This window comes from Hakea prostrata, chromosome 1 (assembly GCF_041222555.1).
Source record: "Hakea prostrata isolate BN-2017 chromosome 1, UWA_Hpros_2, whole genome shotgun sequence".
NCBI classification, from domain to species: domain Eukaryota; kingdom Viridiplantae; phylum Streptophyta; class Magnoliopsida; order Proteales; family Proteaceae; genus Hakea; species Hakea prostrata.
The window spans coordinates 16,604,778-16,623,405 of NC_142600.1; the positions used below are offsets into that span (position 1 = coordinate 16,604,778).

The following is an 18,628-nucleotide window of genomic DNA, read 5'->3' on the forward strand; positions in this document are numbered from 1 at the left end:
GCATCAAAAGACCGTTTAAGGGATAGAAATTAAAAATAAGAAGGTTTGCTTGTCAAACAAAACAGTACATATTTGGTACTCGATCGGTTCCTCTGCGATGTTTTCTTTCTTTTATTCCTAGAGAAATTGGGTAACAGGTCTCTGAGTCGTTTTCTGGTGTTTAAATACAAATTGAAATAAGAATTCAACCAGAATTAGCTTAGCTGTTTGGATTCTGACACTTGGCAGTCTTTCTACAGATAGTCTCTTTTCTTTTTCTTCTTCACCTTCTTCACCTTACAGGATGCGGTTTCAGACTTCATGAAGTTCTTTCAAGACTTCCATGAATGAGTCTGTGAAACCCATGGTTTTAAAGAGGGAAAGAGATTATCTGCAGAAAGTAGAAAGAGTAGAAAGTGTTCGTGTATCCACATGTATCAGTACCACTATCAATAAAATAAGGATAAATATCACTTATCTCCCTCTTAGCTGGACAAATAACACTTACACCTCCTCTTAGCTGGATAATATCACTTACCTCCCCTCTTACCTAGCAAATATATCAAACACATTCCCTCTCTTTCTTGGTTAAATTTAACTTTTACCGTTAAATATTTTTCTAAAACCCCGAACTACCCTTGGATTAAAAATATTTTTTTATTTAAACGTTAAATTATCTAATCACTCTAGCAACTAAATATTAAATTACCCTCAATTAAAATAATTGTTAAAAACCAAAATACCATAGTTAAAAATTATCTTTACTTATTTAAAGCCCAATATATCAAAAAATTTATCAAACAATTTAAAAAAACCAAAATAGTAGTACTGGTTTTTAATTTTACTTGATAGTAGTACGTGTTTTTTAAATTGTTTGATAATTTAAAAAAAATAATAAAAAAAAGGGTATGTTGGGCTTTTAATAATTTAAGTTTTAACTATGGTATTTTGGTTTTTAATAATTATTTTAATTGAGGAAAATTTAATAGTTTAATTGTTAGCGTAATTTAGGGTTTAAAATAAAAAAAAATATTTTTAGCCAAGGGTAGTTTAGGATTTTAGAAAAATATTTAATGATAAAAATTAAATTTAACCGAGAAAGCTAACAAGGGGGAGGTGTTTGATATATTTGCTAGGTAAGAGAGGAGGTAAGTGATATTATTCAGCTAAGAGGGGGTGTAAATACTATTTGTCTAGCTAAGAGGGAAGATAATTGATATTTACCCATAAAATAATGATCATGAGTGATGATGACCTAATTGAAAATATGAGGGTAAAATTTGGAAAGCTCAATAATAATGGGTTTGTTTTTGGTTAAAATGCAATAATTATGGTTAAACATAGGTAGAAATGAAAACCAAGAAGGTTTACTTGCTATATAATCTGAACGGTACAAATTTGGAACCAGGTTTTTGAATTTTTTATATTTTATTTTAAGTAAATCAATTTTCATTTCTCCAAAAACACCAGAGAAATAAGGTGAAGGCTCTAAGTCCGGATCAGCGACTCCGACGGGCTCCCCTAACGCTTCTTGACCACAAGCATCAGTGGGGCCCACGGTGAGAAACACTTTTTGAAATAAATAATTTTTTTTTTCACCAATGAAACCCACTGGTTTTTGTGGTCAGGAAGCCATGGGGGAGCACCTCCAAGCTATACATACGACTTTCATCGAATATGGCTTTCCACAGAATTCTATATGTATCTATGAGATCGAGTATGGAATTCTATTTACTCACTTGAAATTGAGTATCCGGTTCCCTCATTTTCCTCTTTGGATTGGAAATCCTGTATTTTACATATCCATACGATTGAGTCCTTAGGTTTCCGAATAGTGTAAAAAGAAGTGCTTCGAATCATTGCTATTTGACTCGGACTGTTCTAAAAAAGTCGAGATATTTCGAATTGTTTGTGACACGGACAAAGTCAGGGAAACCCCGACGGGGAGAAGATCCGGATTCGACGGTTCCCTGAGGTGTAATTTTCTAGTCTAGGGTTTAATAGAACAACTTGACACCAGAAACAAAGAAAGGAAAAAATAAATAAATAACAGCAACTGGAAAGAAGACTTCCAGAATTTCTTGATTCTGCTATTTCGATATCTTGTTAGAGGTTGAACCTTCTATGGGCTACGACAGAAGGTTCTACTCGACTTGTCAGCCCAGAAACTAGCGTCGCATCTAATGTTTCTGGATCTTCCCGCTCCAATTAAACCTACCCAGAAGCAGCAGCAGCGGTCGCTTTTGTGAATCTCGAACTTTCCTGTCCAATTAGAACGCTTCTTTTAAGTTGTGATGGGCTTTTCCAGGTTGAGCCCACCGTTTGGCTACTAACCAAACCACTAAAAACCTAACCCATATATGAACGTCATCACCATTTTGGCATTTCAATGGGTTTTGTTTGGTTAAGTTAAACAGAATCACAGATAAATGGTAGTTTCATTTATGCGGATTCAAGCTATTTCTCACAATTAATTATTCCCATTCCCATAAACCAACCATTTTTCAGTCTAAGGCACTAATCAATCTACGTGGCTTTGTTTGTTTTGGCCACGTATTTATAATTGTCGTATTTAAAGTAAATCGTCCTTAAAATTGTTTTCTAAACCGGGTGCATTTAGCATTGTTGTCAAACATTCCCTGAATAACATAAGGAAGAAGGCAAATTGACTTCTGACGAAATAAGAAGTAGAAACATAAAAAAGTGTAAAAAACAAAACCAAAAAAGGGAAAGCTGACCACTCCTACCATGTTTGCGTCTTTCCTCTTCTTTTCTCCTTCCGGAATCTGTGTTAGTGGCGCCAGAGGTTTCATCCACCGGTTAAACAAAAAACATAATCGGTTGAGTTCTGGCCAAACTGTGTGTTTCACTGAATCATAGAATACGACAAATACACAATAAACTATATATAATGAGGCATCAACCTTAACTGTCTATCACAGCTCTTCTTCTTCTTCTTCTTCTACTCCAAGAAAAACAAGTAAAGCAAGAAAAACGATGGTTTCTGGAGAAATTGTGTGTGTTACTGGCGCCGGAGGCTTCATTGCTTCGTGGGTTGTCAAGCTTCTCTTAGAAAGGGGTTACTTTGTCAAGGGAACAGTTCGAGACCCAAGTAAGTTCAATTCTTCCATAATCATTTTTCCTCTCTCTGTACTGAGAAAGAAAAAAAAAAAAAAAAAAAAAAAGGCCCTGTTTAATTCACATTGTGTTTCTGATTACAGATGACCCCAAGAACTTTCATTTGAAGAAGCTGCCAGGAGCCAAGGAGAGATTAACTCTTTGTAAAGCTGACATTCTTGATTATGAGAGCATTCTTAATGCAATCAGAGGATGCGTTGGAGTTTTCCACCTAGCCTGCCCGGTTGTCAATGATTCAGTAAGTACTCCTTTTCCTCTGTTGTAGCTAAGTTTGATTATTCCCTGCAACGGCATCTTCTTTTTGTTCTTGAAAGTTCTCTTAAAGATGGTGTTACTTTTACCTCAGAGATTTTCTAAAGTAATTTAAAAATAACATAAAATTTTATTTCAAAGGAACGAGTGCTGGAGCCAGCAATCAGAGGAACTACGAATGTGATGAAAGCCGCAGCAGAAGCAAAAGTTGTACGAGTGGTTTACACTTCTTCAATTGCAACAATATACATGGTAGCTAACAGGGATCCTGACAAGGTCATGGATGAGACTTGCTGGAGCGATCCCAACTATGTGAAGAGCATTCCGGTAATTCAATTAAAAACAAATTCAACATGTAGTCATAACTTTGACGATTTAAGAATCATGACATTCTTTTTGATTCATGGAGCAGGACTGGTATGCTTATGGGAAGATGTTGGCAGAGCAAACAGCATGGGAGATGGCAAGGAAGACAGGGTTGGATCTGGTGAGTGTGATCCCTCCCTTGACCATCGGTCCACTGCTTCAACCTACAAAGAATGTTAGTTCAGTTCATATTCTCTATTTTCTGAATGGGAGGAACAAGAAGTTTTCAAATGCTATACAGGGTTATACTCATGTAAGGGATGTCGCCATGGCTCATATTCTTGTTTATGAGAACCCATCTGCATCTGGGCGCCACCTCTGCATCGGGAATGTGCTTCATCGAGGAGACATTGCTGCCATGCTTTGTGACATGTTTCCTTGCTATCCCATCCCAACCGAGTAAGTAGAAACATCATCATTTGTTCATATGTTATGATGTTTAATTGTATAAGTAGTTATTTCTTACACAACATATCATGAAATGGGTGGATGCAGGTGCTCAGATGAATTGAATCCAAGGGTGAAGCCATACAAGTTTTCAAACCAGAAGTTGAGGGATCTGGGCCTCGAGTTCACACCTGTTAAGGAAGCACTATATGATACTGTGATAAGCTTGCAAGAGAAAGGTCTACTCACCTTAGCCCAACAAGCCCAACAACTGTCATCACGTTTTTGATGCTAGCTCAACCTTAATTGGCTACTCAATTAACCTGAACGTATTTGCCTTTAACTCCTAGGGCTGTTGCAGTAACGTTATGTCAGTATCTGTGTGAGTGTGTGTTTTGTTAAGTTGTCTCTGTGTGTGTGTTGTTAGAGTTATATTTCAAGTTTTTATTTACTTAAGCTGCAACTTCCAAATTTTACCCTCATTGAGACATGAGAGTAAAATTGGCAAGGTATAAAATGTAATGCAATATATAACTGTTAATATGTGACAGGCCAGTATGAAAAAAATAATAATAATAATAAGAAGAAGAAGAAGGTTGATTTACATGTTAACATAATAGATATATCTCTAAGATCTTTTGCAGGGCTAATAAATGGTACACAATGAAATAAGTATTCAACCAGAATTATATCAGGTCCTTCTGATCATGCTATTTCAAGTTCCAAACTTTCACCAATATTTCTGTTTTTCTTTCTTCTTTCCCCTGGTAAACATCAGTTTTATTAAAGATTAAAATGGTAAAGGAATATGTAAATCTGCTTCAGACATCAAACACAACAATACCCTGCTCAAAACAAATGGCTTAATTTCTAACAATGTCAAAACCAATGTCTTACATTCATCTTTATTTCTTTCCATATGAACATTGACCAGCTGTGGAGCTCTGGGACGTCTTCTCTTTTACTGCTGAACTGGGAGGTGTTCAATTCTCTGAAACAATGTGTAATCTTCCACACAATCACACCCAAGAATGGTATCAATTCAAGCTCCACCATCTTTGTTAATCCCTGTTAAAAGTATATGTTCTTAGATAATGAATTCAGAGTAATATGGTTGAAAATGATAAGTGAAGTAATGTCGCATAAAAGAAAGAAAGAAAGATATCACTGGAAAGATTTGATGACTAATCCTTCTTTAATTACATGACTGAACAGGAAGTTGTCCGTGGAAAGATCCTCATCACTACTGTCTACTGGTTCCCCTGTTTTATGATCTTGTCTTTGATGGAATCATCATTTGGATGAAGAAGAAGCAGCAGGGACAGCCGGATCAAACCAAAGAGAGCTGATGGCCTGGAGTTCAGAACCATGGATGTGACGGAGCTAAACTCTTCTACAGTTTCCCATTTTGAGCTTAAATCTTGAAGACTAGAGGGACACGGAAGAGGAGGTGGAGCTAGCAGAAGCAAGTGATTAATTGTAAGAACTACTCTCCTGTTTACAGCTAATTCCAATTTCCAAACATCAAGCTCGATCAGCCTTCCTGAGTGAGTAATCGATCGCCTAAATGCCAGCGTAAATCTGTTGCAAAGCAGATTTAATGCATCCCTCTACTGGTACGTACAAACCCAGGGCTGCTACGGATAAACCCTCGTGATAGAAAACAAAGAAAAAATTAACGAAAGGAATTAGATAAGCGAAGAAGCTGCACTCCATCACTCACTCGAAAACGAACAAATCTCCTGCAACTCTTATCGAAGCTGAACCTGTAAGGAACCATCAAAACCCTGTCTGAAAGCCTTACGATACGAACCCTGTCTGACCATGACTCCCTTGAATAAACAAGAAATGTTCAGCTGGAAGCTTAAATGTCTATTGAGTCTGGAAACACCCAATGGCACTTACCGAGAAGGCCCCTACCGTTTAATCTTTCGAAGATTGGACTTGATGTCACACCAAAGCTAGTGACAATCTGATTAACTTCGGTGGGTTTATGTTAAACTAAAATAATGCTTCCTGGGATGATTGGAGGTTGGTTTGCTGATCAAGCTACGCTTCTCAAGCCATCATCACCCTCCTTTTGGAATCCGAGAATCCAAGGGTTGCAAGATGTCTTCACCACCTCATAGGTATAAGTATGATATATATATATATATATAGCTCCACAAAAAGGAGTAAGATTAAGGGTTATAAATGTAATTTTCAGTCTCCGAAACACTAAGGTTATCATTTACCTTCTCCTTACGATGTTCGCAAGTTTCAACTTAATCATTGGAGGTCCTTCTCATCTCTTATATGTGGACTTGCATTTGTCTCTATTTTTCAAAAACTATGAACCAGGTTTAACCTTTGACAAACCAGTTGGAACATAAGTCACATTTTGGAGCAACAGTTTTACTGTTAAATGTTCTCTTAATTAAAGATCAATTATGAGTGATCCCAACTATGTGAAGAGCATTTCGGTAATAGTTTGCAAAATTATTTATTATATGTTGGTAGTTAACACGTATTTTTGACGAATTAGTACTAACCATGCATGCATTCATGCAGACCATGAGGATGACTCATCGATGTCTACAATTAATGGCGAAAAATTAGAGAAGCTATTGCAACTTTCCAATGGAGAAACCAACATTTAAACTTCTTTGTAACTAGCAGATTCCGCTCAAGGTGCGGCGGTAATGGGGATGGGCATGGGGATGGGGATGGGGATGGGGAAGAAAGGGTAATGGTGTTAATTGTGTATCAAAATCCTTTAGAGAAGGTGAATGGTGTATTTAAACGCGATTTGAAACGGCTCTTTCTTAAAATTATTCATTTAATGGATAACTCGAGCTTTTTTCCTTGTGAATAAACGAAGGTAATTGGTATTGTACCAAATTAAGGGTTATACATGTAATTTTACAATTGAAACACTTTATCTTTACGCCTGATTTAAATGTTAATTTTTCTTAACTATATCTTATATTTACTTGCTTTGTCTCTGGTAATATCAGATTCTATCGATTGTTTGATCTCAATTTTATTAAGATCTTAATCAACTAATAACAAAAGTGGCATGGGTTCATTTGTACAAAAATTGTACCGCACTAGATACCGAGTTTAAACCGTTTTTCGCATTGATTTAATCTCCAACTATTTTTTCAAATAGGATTGTCGCCGTGTACATCGTGCATCGCATTTAAGTAATCCAAATTGGTGCCTATCTAATTTAAACCCTTAAGAGAAGGTGAAGATGATTTTAAGCAATTTGAAACGGCTCTTTCTTAAAATTATTCATTTAATGGATAACTGAGCTTTTTTCCTTGTGAATCGAAGGTAATTTTAGACCTGGAACATATAATTTCAATCCAAATTAAGTGATTTAAATGTTAATTTTTGTAAAGGATATTTTTAGGATTTATAGAGGATGTGGATCCTCTCGGTGATGGGCGAACCGAAATCCACCACCGAAACGAACTTTCACTATATCGCTAGAAAATTGTCGCTTTTCCGGCTATTCGGTGAAATACAGGCAATTCTTCTTTAAAACAGAGATTCCGTTCTTCTTCTTCTCCAGTACTAAATCTTCAGCTTTCAACCACCAACTTTCTCCAACACTACTACCACTTCTAGATTTAAGGCCTTTTTTTCTTCTTCTTCTTCTTAGCAAGTTTTCCGCAAAACTCCTCACACCACCACCCTTGCGGCCTTCAGCTCTTACCCTTCTTTGCAATCTTCTCTTCGTCAAATGAACTCCACCACTTCAAACGCCTCTGTTTCTTCCGTCCTGATTCCTACTGAGCTTCACCGATTCCGTCGGTTCATCACCAAAGGCTGAAGACACAGACTCGAAACCACCATCGCCCATATGACTTCAGCCTTCATCCCTGCAAGTCTGCAACCACCATGAAAAAGACGAAGTAATGTGATTGTTCACACCACATGCAACCCAAAAGTAACTTTCATTCTTCAACTTTGTTGTTTTTTTCTTTCAAAATTTTCTACGCATTTAATGAAATTTTCTTATATTCACATCACCCAAAACACGAACCCAAAAGTTATTTTCATCCTTCAACTTTTTTGTTTTTTCTTTTCACAATCTTCTACGCATTTAATGCAATTTTGTTGTATTCACGTGCCATTGACAAGAATATTTTGTACAAAGGGGCTTTATTAAATCCGGGGATAGGAATATTAATATGCCTCAGCGAGAGTCAAACCACGACTTCTTCACTAAGAGGTGTTGGTTTCAACCACTAGAACAGCTTCTGCGTTGGAAATTTTTAAATATTTAATTAATGAATAAAGAAGTGGGAATTTAAGTAATGGAGCCATAGAAGTTCTGTAGTTGGTTTTTTTTCACAGCAAATTTCGCCGAGTTCGTCCATGTGCGAACCGGCGAAATTTACCGAAATTTTACTCCTTGTTTTTACTTAAACTATCGCTTGAATTCCAAATTTACCCTCATTGAGAATATATGTAAAGTTTTTTATAAAAGAAAGAAAAGATCGGAAGTTAAGATACCATATTAGAAGGATCTGATAACAAAGAAAGGTTTTCAAGTGAAGTGTGCATCCGCCATGAATTAATTATCTCGAACTATAATTTATTTATTTATTTTCCCTCAAGAAACCAAACCTTCTTTATCCTTCTTCACACTACTCAACAGAAACTCATTTGCCGGAAGGTTCTCATCACTATGTATTTTATTTTTCTTCTTTTATAAACTCATCACTATTTTTTACCACCAACTATCTTTCACTCCCTAGACTACATTTTGGAGATTCAAAAGATAATTTTGACATGATTGGGGACCTAAACCTTTTTAAGTTGCAAAACGTTTTTCATTGTGGATAAAATTTGAACCACATAAAAGAGAAAAATACAGATAGGTTCATGAATGGTCGTAATTCAGAAACTAAGATGTGATTTGGATTTGAGCACCACAATGGAAGAGACAATGGAAGAGACAATGGGGCAATAGGCACACGAATAGTCCAGTTTTTTTATGTGATTGAATTGGATTGTTCGATCAACTAATTGACAACCCCAGAGATAACTCTTCTGGATGAAAGAGTCAAATGACTCAGTTTCACATGTTTTAGTACTAGACGTCCTAGTATGGGGTCTACCCTCCTACTTCCAATCTATTTCGCTGAAAGTGATTAATTGATGATGTATGCTATACGAGATATATATATATATATATATACTTTTTCTTTTTGGGAAGAATGCAACAGGTGAATGATGAACTTTGAATATACTTCCTTCTATACCATTAAAAAAAAAAAAAATTCCTTCCATGATAAAAAGTCAAGCTATACCTAGTATTAATATGGGGTCCACCCTTGCTTTCAATATATTTTGCGGAAGATGATTGATGACATTTGTATATTTTTCTTCTTCTGAGATGAATGAATATGTGTAAATGATGAACTTTGAATACTTTGTTCCATTGTAAAAAGACATAAAACAGAGGAGAAAATCAAGCTATACATTCAAATTTGACATTTTTTAGCTATTTACCTTGTGGTTAATTACTATTTACGTAAGTTGATTGATGAAGTATCCCATATTAAATACGCTTTCCTTTTGATATGAATTCAATAGGTAAATGATAAACTTCGGATGCTTCCTTCTTTGGTAAAAAAATCAAAAGAACAAATCAAGCTTTACATTCAAATTTAAGATTTTTTTTTTCTTTTTTGAACGAATTCAAGTTCCAGGTATTTCTGTTCATTTGCCTAGGTCTATGAATTAATGATGAATGCTTGGTATCTACACAAATCATGCGTCATCTGTTCAAGGACCCGGATGGATATGTGGAGGCTATCCTTCTTTAGAAGAACAGAATCTGGATTCTTCTTTAGAAGGAGAACCAACTATTTATGATGCTCTGCTCAAGGAAAAGATAATGCTTTCTTATTTGGCCACAGGGCACAATCCTAGATAGGAATTGTAGGGAATATAGAGATTAGAATTATAGAAGATGTGCAGGGGATGGGAACCCGAGAGAACATGAATTCTTCTTTGGATGGACAAATAGACAAACATGTTTTTCACATTAAAAAAAAAAAACATCCGATAGGACATCCCCATATGACCAAGATTGCATTAAAATTTTAGACCATATGTGTTACATCACCATGCGATTCCCTTATCACCACATATTATGATACTAATCACTTTTTTTTTCTTCTTCAGGGATACACTATTTTAAAACTAAACTCAATGCCACTACTATTCTTCCATCAGATTCTAAATGTGTGTCTACTCCATGTTGTAAATTAATAGCCTCATGCCACATTTGTGACAATCATGGTCAAATTGCTCGTTGGGCATTCAAAGAAAATGTTTGTATCGACTTTGTAAAAAGAAAATGTTTTGATACTAAACTATCTTCTTCTTTTTTTTCTCACTATTTTGGTACTAAACTCAATGCCACTATTTTTCTTCCAACATATTTGAAACTTGGGCTTACTAAACCCCCCCCCCACTCCACTCTAGATTGTAATTAAACGTGAGCCTCATGCTACATGTGTGGCAATCATAGTTAAATTGCTCTGATATAAAGAGGCATCAACCCCCAACGCTTCACTATAGCTCATCTTCTTCTTCTTCTCCCCTCATATCATAAACGAAGAAAGATGGATTCTTACCCAAGCGTCTGTGTTACTGGTGCCGGAGGTTTTATTGCTTCATGGCTTGTCAAACTTCTCCTAGAAAGAGGTTACTTTGTCAAGGGAACAGTTCGAGACCCAAGTAAGTGAAACTTCTATAATTATGCATCTCCCTCTCTCTCTCTCTCTCTCTCTCTCTCTCTCTCTCTCTCTCTAATTCAAATTTGTGACTCTCATTGTAGATGACCCCAAGAACTCTCATTTGAAGAACCTCCCTGGAGCCACAGAGAGATTAAGTCTTTGTAAAGCCGACATTCTTGATTATGAAAGCATTCTCGATGCAATCAAAGGATGCAGTGGAGTCTTCCACTTGGCTTGCCCAGTTTTGAATGATTCGGTAACCATTAATTAATTACCTACTATGTGACTTTATATGTTATCCATCTCTCTCTTTCTAGATATATACACTAACTATGAGTTAACGACATTTGAATTGAAGAAACGGGTGTTGGAGCCAGCAATAAGGGGAACCAAGAATGTGATGAAAGCCGTAGCAGAAGCAAAAGTTGTACGAGTGGTTTACACTTCTTCAATTGCAACAATATACATGGTAGCTAACAGGGATCCTGACAAGGTCATGGATGAGACTTGCTGGAGCGATCCCAACTACGTGAAGAGCATTCCGGTAATTTAGTTAAAAACAAATTCAACATGTAGTCATTACTTTGACGATTTAAGAATCATGGCATTCTTTTTGATTCATGGAGCAGGACTGGTATGCTTATGGGAAGATCTTGGCAGAGGAAACAGCATGGGAGATGGCAAGGAAGACAGGGTTGGATCTGGTGAGTGTGATCCCTCCCTTGACCATCGGCCCACTGCTTCAACCTACAAAGAATGTTAGTTCAGTTCATATTCTCTATTTTCTGAATGGGAGGAACAAGAAGTTTTCAAATGCTATACAGGGTTATACTCATGTAAGGGATGTCGCCATGGCTCATATTCTTGTTTATGAGAACCCATCTGCATCTGGGCGCCACCTCTGCATCGGGAACGTGCTTCATCGAGGAGACATTGCTGCCATGCTTCGTGACATGTTTCCTTGCTATCCCATCCCAACCGAGTAAGTAGAAACATCATCATTCTCATAAAACAAATTGTTCATATGTTATGATGTTTGTATAAGTAGTTATTTCTTACACAACATATCATGAAATGGGTGAATGCAGGTGCTCAGATGAAGTGAATCCGAGGATGAAGCCATACAAGTTTTCAAACCAGAAGCTGAGGGATCTGGGCCTCGAGTTCACACCTGTTAAGGAAGCACTATATGATACTGTGATAAGCTTGCAAGAGAAAGGTCTACTCCCTTGCCCAACAAGCCCAGCAACTGTCATCACGTTTTTGATGCTAGCTCAACCTTAATTGGCTACCCAGATAATCTGAACGTACTTGCCTTCAACCCCTAGGGCTGTTGCAGTAACGTTATGTGTGTATCTCTATGTGTGTGCGTTTTTTGTTAGATTTGTATGTGTGTTTTTTTAGAGTAATATTTCAAGTTTTATATTTGCTGAAGCTGCAACTTCCAAATTTACCCTCATTGAGACATGAGAGTAAAATTGAGTAAAATTGGCAAGGTATAAAACGTAATGAAATAAGCATTCAACCAGAATTATATCAGGTCTGATCATGCTATTTCAAGTTCCAAATTTTCACCAGCATCCTTCCAATCTGAAGATATACATAGTTGAAACTTTGTTTATTCCTATTTTTCTTTCTTTTTCCCCCCTGGTAAACATCAGTTGTATTCAAGATTAAAATGGTGAAGGAATATGTAAATCTGCTTCAGACATCAAACACAACAATACCCTGCTCAAAACAAATGGCTTAATTTCTAACAATGTCAAAACCAATATCTTACATTCATCTTCATTTGGATAAGAAGAAGCAGCAAGGACGGCCGTATCAAACCAGAGAGAGCTGATGGCCTGGGGTTCAGACTTAGGGATGTGACGGAGCTGAGTGTAGATGGGCTACTGTCCATATGATTTTATCTTTCCTCTCTTACTGAAATCTGAGCTCATTGATCTACCTGTAGGTAGCTTGAGTCAAGGGGCAGCCAATATGCAGGTGGTCGAGAAGAAAAGGGCCAATCAAGGATCTAACCATGCATACATATGAACCACTGCCATTACCAATCAAGTACCCCAACATGAATGTTGATGATATTGTCTCGATCATTAACAACTCTTCTCAATGAAACAGAGCAACTACTGTGTCTACTTAACTGACATCCCACATCTTCAATTATATCAACTAGAAGACCAACTGCTGGCTTAAACAGCTTCATCAACTAATAAATTTCTTAGCTTCTGACCCAACCCAAAAAAAAGAAAAACCACATGCATTTGTACCAAAATACATGTTAAACAAGAAAAAAAAATTAAATATATCAGACTACTATATATCAGTAAAATCTCAATTTAGTTATAGTATTTTTTTCACTAGAGCAAAATACAATTTCCTAACTATACACCCTTTCCCCCAAAATATATATACTCTTTCAAATATCTTAGATTCATATTTACAATACATTTCTTGAAAGTACCTATTTTCAACAGTTATATCTCTTCAGCAAAAAACCAAAAAAAATAAATCATATCATACTACTATAAAAAGAAAACTAAAATACTATTTATGGTATGTTTTTTTATTAAATTAAAATACTATTTTCTAACCATAGACACTCCTTCCAAAAATTTACATAGTTTTTCGAACATCTCAGATTTATATTCACTATCCATCTCTTGAAAGTACTCATTTTCAATAGTTACATCTATAATAATAAAACCTCAATTCAGTTATGACATATTTTTTCACTGGATTAAGATACCATTCCTAACCATAGACTCTCCTTCCCAAAATATAGACAATCTTCCCAAAGTATAGATACCCTTTCAAATATCTTAGATTCATATTTATAATCTATCCCTTAAAAGCATCAATTTTCAACAATTACATTTCTTTAGAAAAAAACTTGAAAGAGAAATATTTAACTATACAAATCTAAAAGCCTTTACTTGTTTACAAACAGTACATCTTTTAATATTAACACCCTTTCCCAAAGTATACATACTCTTTCAAAAATCTTAGATTCATATTCATAATCCATCCATTTTGAAAGTACCTATTTTCAACAGTTACATCTCTTCAGCAAAAAAAAAAAAAAAAAAAAAATTAACTGTACAAATTTAGAAGCCCCTATTTGTTTTCAAACATTTCATCTTTTAATAATAATAATAATAATAATAATACTATAGGGGATTAATAGAGAAGCAATAAAAGAAATAATGCATCAAAAAATAGGATTTTATGTGGTTCATGCTACATCCCCACAGCTAAGAAAGCCTAGGAAGGTGTTAAAGATAAACAGTACATAGTTAAATTCGACAAGAGAGAATTCTTAGAACTTCATAATTTCTCTTGTTTTATTGTTAAATGTTCTCTTAATTAAAGATGGTGTTATACGTACCTCAAAGTAAAAGCCACAACAGAAGGAAAAGTTGGATGAGCAATTTACACTTTTTCAATAACAATAATATACATGCTAGTCGTTATGAATGTAACTTATTAGTCTCCCAACTTTATAAGGAGACTAGTAGAGAGGGGGAGTCATATTAGAATTTAAATTCTTGTAGAATTTAACCAATAGGGATTCTGACAAGGACATGGATGAGACTTCTTGTGAGTGATCCCAACTATGTGAATAGCATTTCGGTAATAGTTTGAAAAATTATTTATTATATGTTGTTAGTTAACAGAGTATTTTTTACGAATTAGTACTAATCTTGCTTGCATTCATGCAGCAGGAGTGGTATGGATATGGGAAGACGCTGGCAGAGCAAACAGCATGGGAGATGGCGAGGAAGAAAATCAAACTATACTAGTCTAGATGTGGGGTCCACCCCCTGCTTCTAGTTTATTTAACGAAAGGTAATTGATGACATATCCTATACGACATATATATTTTCCTTTTGGGATGAATGATTAGATGATTGATGAACTTCGAATACTCCCTTCTGTGTTAAAAAGACATAAAGAAGAAGGGAAAAAGAATGAACAATATATTCAAATTTTAAATTTTGTATCCATTTACCCTCTTGGCTAATTACTATTTAATTTACGGAAGTTGATTGATGAAGTATACCAAATAACATACGCTTTTCTTTTGAGATGAATTCAATAGGCAAATGATGAATTTCAGGTGCTTCTTGCTTTGGTAAAAAGCCAAAAGATCAAATCAAGCTTTACATTCAAATTTCTCATTTTTTTTCTTCTTCTTTATTTCAACAAATTCAATTCTAGGTGTGTCCGTCCATCCGCCCAGGCCTCCAAATTGATGATAACTGTTTGGTATCTGCACAGACTATGTATCATCAGACCAGAGACCCAAATAGATAGGGGAACGCTATTTTAAGAAGGAGGTAATCTGAATTCTTCTTTAGAATGAGAGAATCTATAGACAAATAGTCAAAACATGTTTTACACATTTTTGACAAACAGAAAGCATCCAAGTGAGACATTGTCACATAGCTGAAGCAACAAAACAAATTAAGTACTATTTGTTTGAATACCCTATGCTCTAGGAAATTTCAGACCACATGTGTTACATGTATCACTATGCAGCACCAGATATTTTTATATTGTGGAGGATCCCTCCGCATCTCCCTCCATCCCAACCCCAAAAATGACCAGCCCCCCCCGAATAAAATAGCATATCCCAATCCAATCGACTCCCCACAGGAAATGTCACATGACCCCCCCAATATTGGAACAATTTAAAGGTAAAAGATGGGATAAATGTCACTTAATAAAAACAACATCAATCCCATTTATTCTCATAAATGCATTCCTAATAAAAAAACAATCATCAATCCCAATATTTCCCCCTCCTCATCTCTCCATTTATTCTCTTTGTTTCTATAAACGGGGTTAAAAAATTGAAAAAAAACTATTAGGTATTCAAAAATCAAAAGTTATTTCCAATTAAAAACAACCCAATCCCTATATCCATCTCCTCTCCTCTATCCTCCCATATTCTCTCCCCTATAAGCGGGCTAAGAAAAAAAAAACACTCCACAATAAGCCGCCAATTATAGTCCGTTATTCTAAGATATATCTATGTCATCGCAAGTATTGATTTGATTGTGAATAAAAGTCTATAGTTAGAGGAACTAACACCAGATTGCACTACCTAAAAAAGATACATCTCCTACCAAAGAAAAGGGCAACAGGGTGAAGCAGTGTAAATATGGCTTAAACCATAGTCAAAAAAATATCATTATCAATAATTTATCATTCAAATAGGGGGCCCCACAAAATATATGTGGGTCTATTTTAATTAATAAAATAAAGCGGAGGACCCCAAAAGGAAGGCGGCACCGCCCCCACATGCATCCGGGTCCCGATACCAAAGACATACGCCTTTGAGATGAATTCAATAGGCAAATGATGAACGGGCCGCGGTAAAAGCCAAAAGATCAAATCAAGCTACATCAAATCTCACCAAAAAAAATCAGGGGCCGACGGCCGAAGAGATAACGGGACTCAGACAGACACGACCGAGACCAAAAGATAGGGGAACACAAAGAAGGAGAAAGAACAGAAGGAGAGAACAAGACAAATAGCAAAACGACACACAAACAAACACCAAGAGACCACAAGCGAAGCAACAAACAAAGATGAACCAGCGAAACGCCACAGGTACATGATCACGACGCAGATATTTTTATATTGTGGAGGATCCCTCCGCATCTCCCTCAATCCCAACCCCAAAAATGACCTATGGGCCCCAAGTCATGATGACTGTATTCACTTGGTAAAAAAAATATGTTTTGATACTAAATTGTCTTTTTCTTCTTTTCTTTTGCTACATGTGTAGCAATCATTGTTAAATTGCTCTGATATAAAAGGGCATCAACCCCTTACGCTTCATTATAGCTCCTCCCCTCTTCTTCTCCCCTCATATCATAAACGAAGAAAGATGGATTCTTACCCAAGCGTCTGTGTTACTGGTGCCGGAGGTTTTATTGCTTCATGGCTTGTTAGACTTCTCCTAGAAAGAGGTTACTTTGTCAAGGGAACAGTTCGAAACCCAAGTAAGTGAAACTTCTATAATTATGCATCTCCCTCTCTCTCTCTCTCTCTCTCTCTCTCTCTCTCTCTCTCTCTCTCTCTCTCTCTCTCCTCTCTCTCTCTCTCTCTCTCTCTCTCTCTCTCTCTCATTCAAATTTGTGACTCTCATTGCAGATGACCCCAAGAACTCTCATTTGAAGAACCTCCCTGGAGCCACAGAGAGATTAAGTCTTTGTAAAGCTGACATTCTTGATTATGAAAGCATTCTCAATGCAATCAAAGGATGCAGTGGAGTTTTCCACATGGCCTGCCCAGTTGTGAATGATTCGGTAGCCATTAATTAATCACCTACTATGTGACTTTATATGTTATCCATCTCTCTCTTTCTAGATATATACACTAATTGTGAGTTAACGACATTTGAATTGAAGAAACGAGTTTTGGAGCCAGCAATAAGGGGAACCAAGAATGTGGTGAATGCCGCAGCAGAAGTCGGAGTTAGACGTGTGGTTTTCACATCTTCAGCAGCGGTAACCTACATGGACCCCAACAGGGACCCCGACAAGGCCGTCGATGAGACCTGCTGGAGCGATATCAATTTTGTCAAGAGCATTCCGGTAATATAATTATGTCCTCAAAATTAAATTGTTTTTCAAAGGTAGTATTGTTAGTGATGGTCCATTTAATTTAATACAAAAGAAGAAGAAGTGAAAGTCTTGACTTTGTGCCATGCAATCAATACTGGAGCAGGACTGGTATTGCTATGGGAAAATCTTAGCAGAGAGTACAGCTTTGGAGATGGCAAGGTTGAAAGGATTGGATCTGGTGACTATGATCCCTCCAATGACCGTCGGCCCATTGCTTCAACCAAATGTCAATGCCAGTGTGGTTCACATTCTCAAGTTTCTTAATGGAAGAAATAAGAAATATGCAAATGATGTACAGGGGTATGTTCATGTAAGAGATGTAGCAATGGCTCATATTCTTGTTTATGAAAACCCATCTGCATCTGGACGATACTTCTGCATCGAGAGCGTCCTTCACCGGGCAGAGATCGCTGCCATACTTCATGAAATGTTCCCCTACTATCCCATCCCTACCAAGTAAGCTTCTTATCTAATCTTTAACTACTTCGATTGATTTTCCAATTGATTAACGGGTTTGCTTGAGCTTAGTTTTGAAAAAAGTTAATACATATTATTGATTTTGGATGGACGTTTCTTGTCTTGTATTGCACCAAAATCGTACCATATTTACTAAAACTGCATCATTTTACCAAAAAATCATATACTTTATACATATATATATCTGAAATTGTTTCTCACAAATTTTTTGAATATCGTTGGATTCAGGTGCTCTGATGAAGTGAATCCAAGAGTGCAACCGTACAAGTTCTCAAACCAGAAGCTGAAGGATCTAGGGCTTGTGTTCACACCGGTGAAACAAGCCCTCTATGAAACTGTGAGAAGTTTGGAAGAGAAAAGTCTACTCGCCTCACCTCAAAAACTATCGTCCCGTTTGTAATTATCGATCTTGGCCGGCTTTCATGACCCACAAATACTGCAAGGTTGAGATTACCAACGGAATTTTTTTCTTCTTTTGGTTGGTAAAAGTTATTGAATGTTGAATAGCATATGATATTTACCTTTGTAACATTTTCCTTGGATTTAATGTACTGGTAAGGTTACTGAATGTTGAATAGCATCGAAATTCTGTATGGGAATTTCTTGTATCATACTTAGTATGTTTTACTTTAGCTACAATTTGGA

At 36.3% G+C, this 18,628-nt stretch overlaps 3 protein-coding genes and 1 long non-coding RNA gene across 5 annotated transcripts; all 4 read left to right on the top strand.

Moving 5' to 3' along the window:
- The first annotated feature begins 2,935 nt into the window (after positions 1-2,935).
- On the top strand, positions 2,936-4,569 carry LOC149027890 (cinnamoyl-CoA reductase 1-like). 2 transcript variants are annotated; one of them, XM_089166856.1, is made up of 5 exons: positions 2,936-3,091; positions 3,201-3,355; positions 3,511-3,696; positions 3,782-4,134; positions 4,231-4,569. In XM_089166856.1, exons 1-5 carry the CDS (start codon positions 2,977-2,979, stop codon positions 4,409-4,411), a joined length of 990 nt encoding a protein of 329 aa, XP_089022982.1. In that variant the 5' UTR covers positions 2,936-2,976; the 3' UTR covers positions 4,412-4,569. The 2 variants fall into 2 exon arrangements, with proteins under 2 accessions (XP_089022982.1, XP_089022991.1); XM_089166865.1 differs by lacking the exon at positions 4,231-4,569 and having other exon boundaries at positions 3,782-4,138.
- Positions 4,570-4,596: 27 nt separating this feature from the next.
- On the top strand, positions 4,597-12,433 carry LOC149027891 (uncharacterized). Its single transcript, XR_016175240.1, has 2 exons — positions 4,597-4,631; positions 12,362-12,433. It is a non-coding gene; the product is annotated as an uncharacterized LOC149027891 (long non-coding RNA).
- LOC149027892 (cinnamoyl-CoA reductase 1-like) lies at positions 10,607-12,433 on the top strand. Its single transcript, XM_089166846.1, has 5 exons — positions 10,607-10,866; positions 10,967-11,121; positions 11,224-11,409; positions 11,495-11,847; positions 11,954-12,433. The coding sequence occupies exons 1-5, from the start codon at positions 10,752-10,754 to the stop codon at positions 12,147-12,149; spliced, it is 1,005 nt and encodes a 334-aa protein (XP_089022972.1). The 5' UTR covers positions 10,607-10,751; the 3' UTR covers positions 12,150-12,433.
- A 4,305-nt stretch (positions 12,434-16,738) lies between these two features.
- On the top strand, positions 16,739-18,628 carry LOC149027893 (cinnamoyl-CoA reductase 1-like). The gene is made up of 5 exons (XM_089166884.1): positions 16,739-16,882; positions 17,034-17,188; positions 17,291-17,476; positions 17,610-17,962; positions 18,212-18,628. The coding sequence occupies exons 1-5, from the start codon at positions 16,768-16,770 to the stop codon at positions 18,381-18,383; spliced, it is 981 nt and encodes a 326-aa protein (XP_089023010.1). The 5' UTR covers positions 16,739-16,767; the 3' UTR covers positions 18,384-18,628.

What these genes read in the sequence shown, in the direction of transcription:
- LOC149027893 (XM_089166884.1), top strand. Translation starts at nt 16,768, where the DNA reads ATGGATTCTTACCCAAGCGTCTGTGTTACTGGTGCCGGAGGTTTTATT. An exon ending in GCCCAGTTGTGAATGATTCG is followed by an intron (nt 17,189 to 17,290) that starts GTAGCCATTAAT and finishes TTTGAATTGAAG; the next exon opens with AAACGAGTTTTGGAGCCAGC. An exon ending in TACTATCCCATCCCTACCAA is followed by an intron (nt 17,963 to 18,211) that starts GTAAGCTTCTTA and finishes CGTTGGATTCAG; the next exon opens with GTGCTCTGATGAAGTGAATC.
- LOC149027890 (XM_089166856.1), top strand. Translation starts at nt 2,977, where the DNA reads ATGGTTTCTGGAGAAATTGTGTGTGTTACTGGCGCCGGAGGCTTCATT. An exon ending in GGGAACAGTTCGAGACCCAA is followed by an intron (nt 3,092 to 3,200) that starts GTAAGTTCAATT and finishes TTCTGATTACAG; the next exon opens with ATGACCCCAAGAACTTTCAT. An exon ending in TGCTATCCCATCCCAACCGA is followed by an intron (nt 4,135 to 4,230) that starts GTAAGTAGAAAC and finishes GGGTGGATGCAG; the next exon opens with GTGCTCAGATGAATTGAATC.
- LOC149027892 (XM_089166846.1), top strand. Translation starts at nt 10,752, where the DNA reads ATGGATTCTTACCCAAGCGTCTGTGTTACTGGTGCCGGAGGTTTTATT. An exon ending in GGGAACAGTTCGAGACCCAA is followed by an intron (nt 10,867 to 10,966) that starts GTAAGTGAAACT and finishes CTCTCATTGTAG; the next exon opens with ATGACCCCAAGAACTCTCAT. An exon ending in TGCTATCCCATCCCAACCGA is followed by an intron (nt 11,848 to 11,953) that starts GTAAGTAGAAAC and finishes GGGTGAATGCAG; the next exon opens with GTGCTCAGATGAAGTGAATC.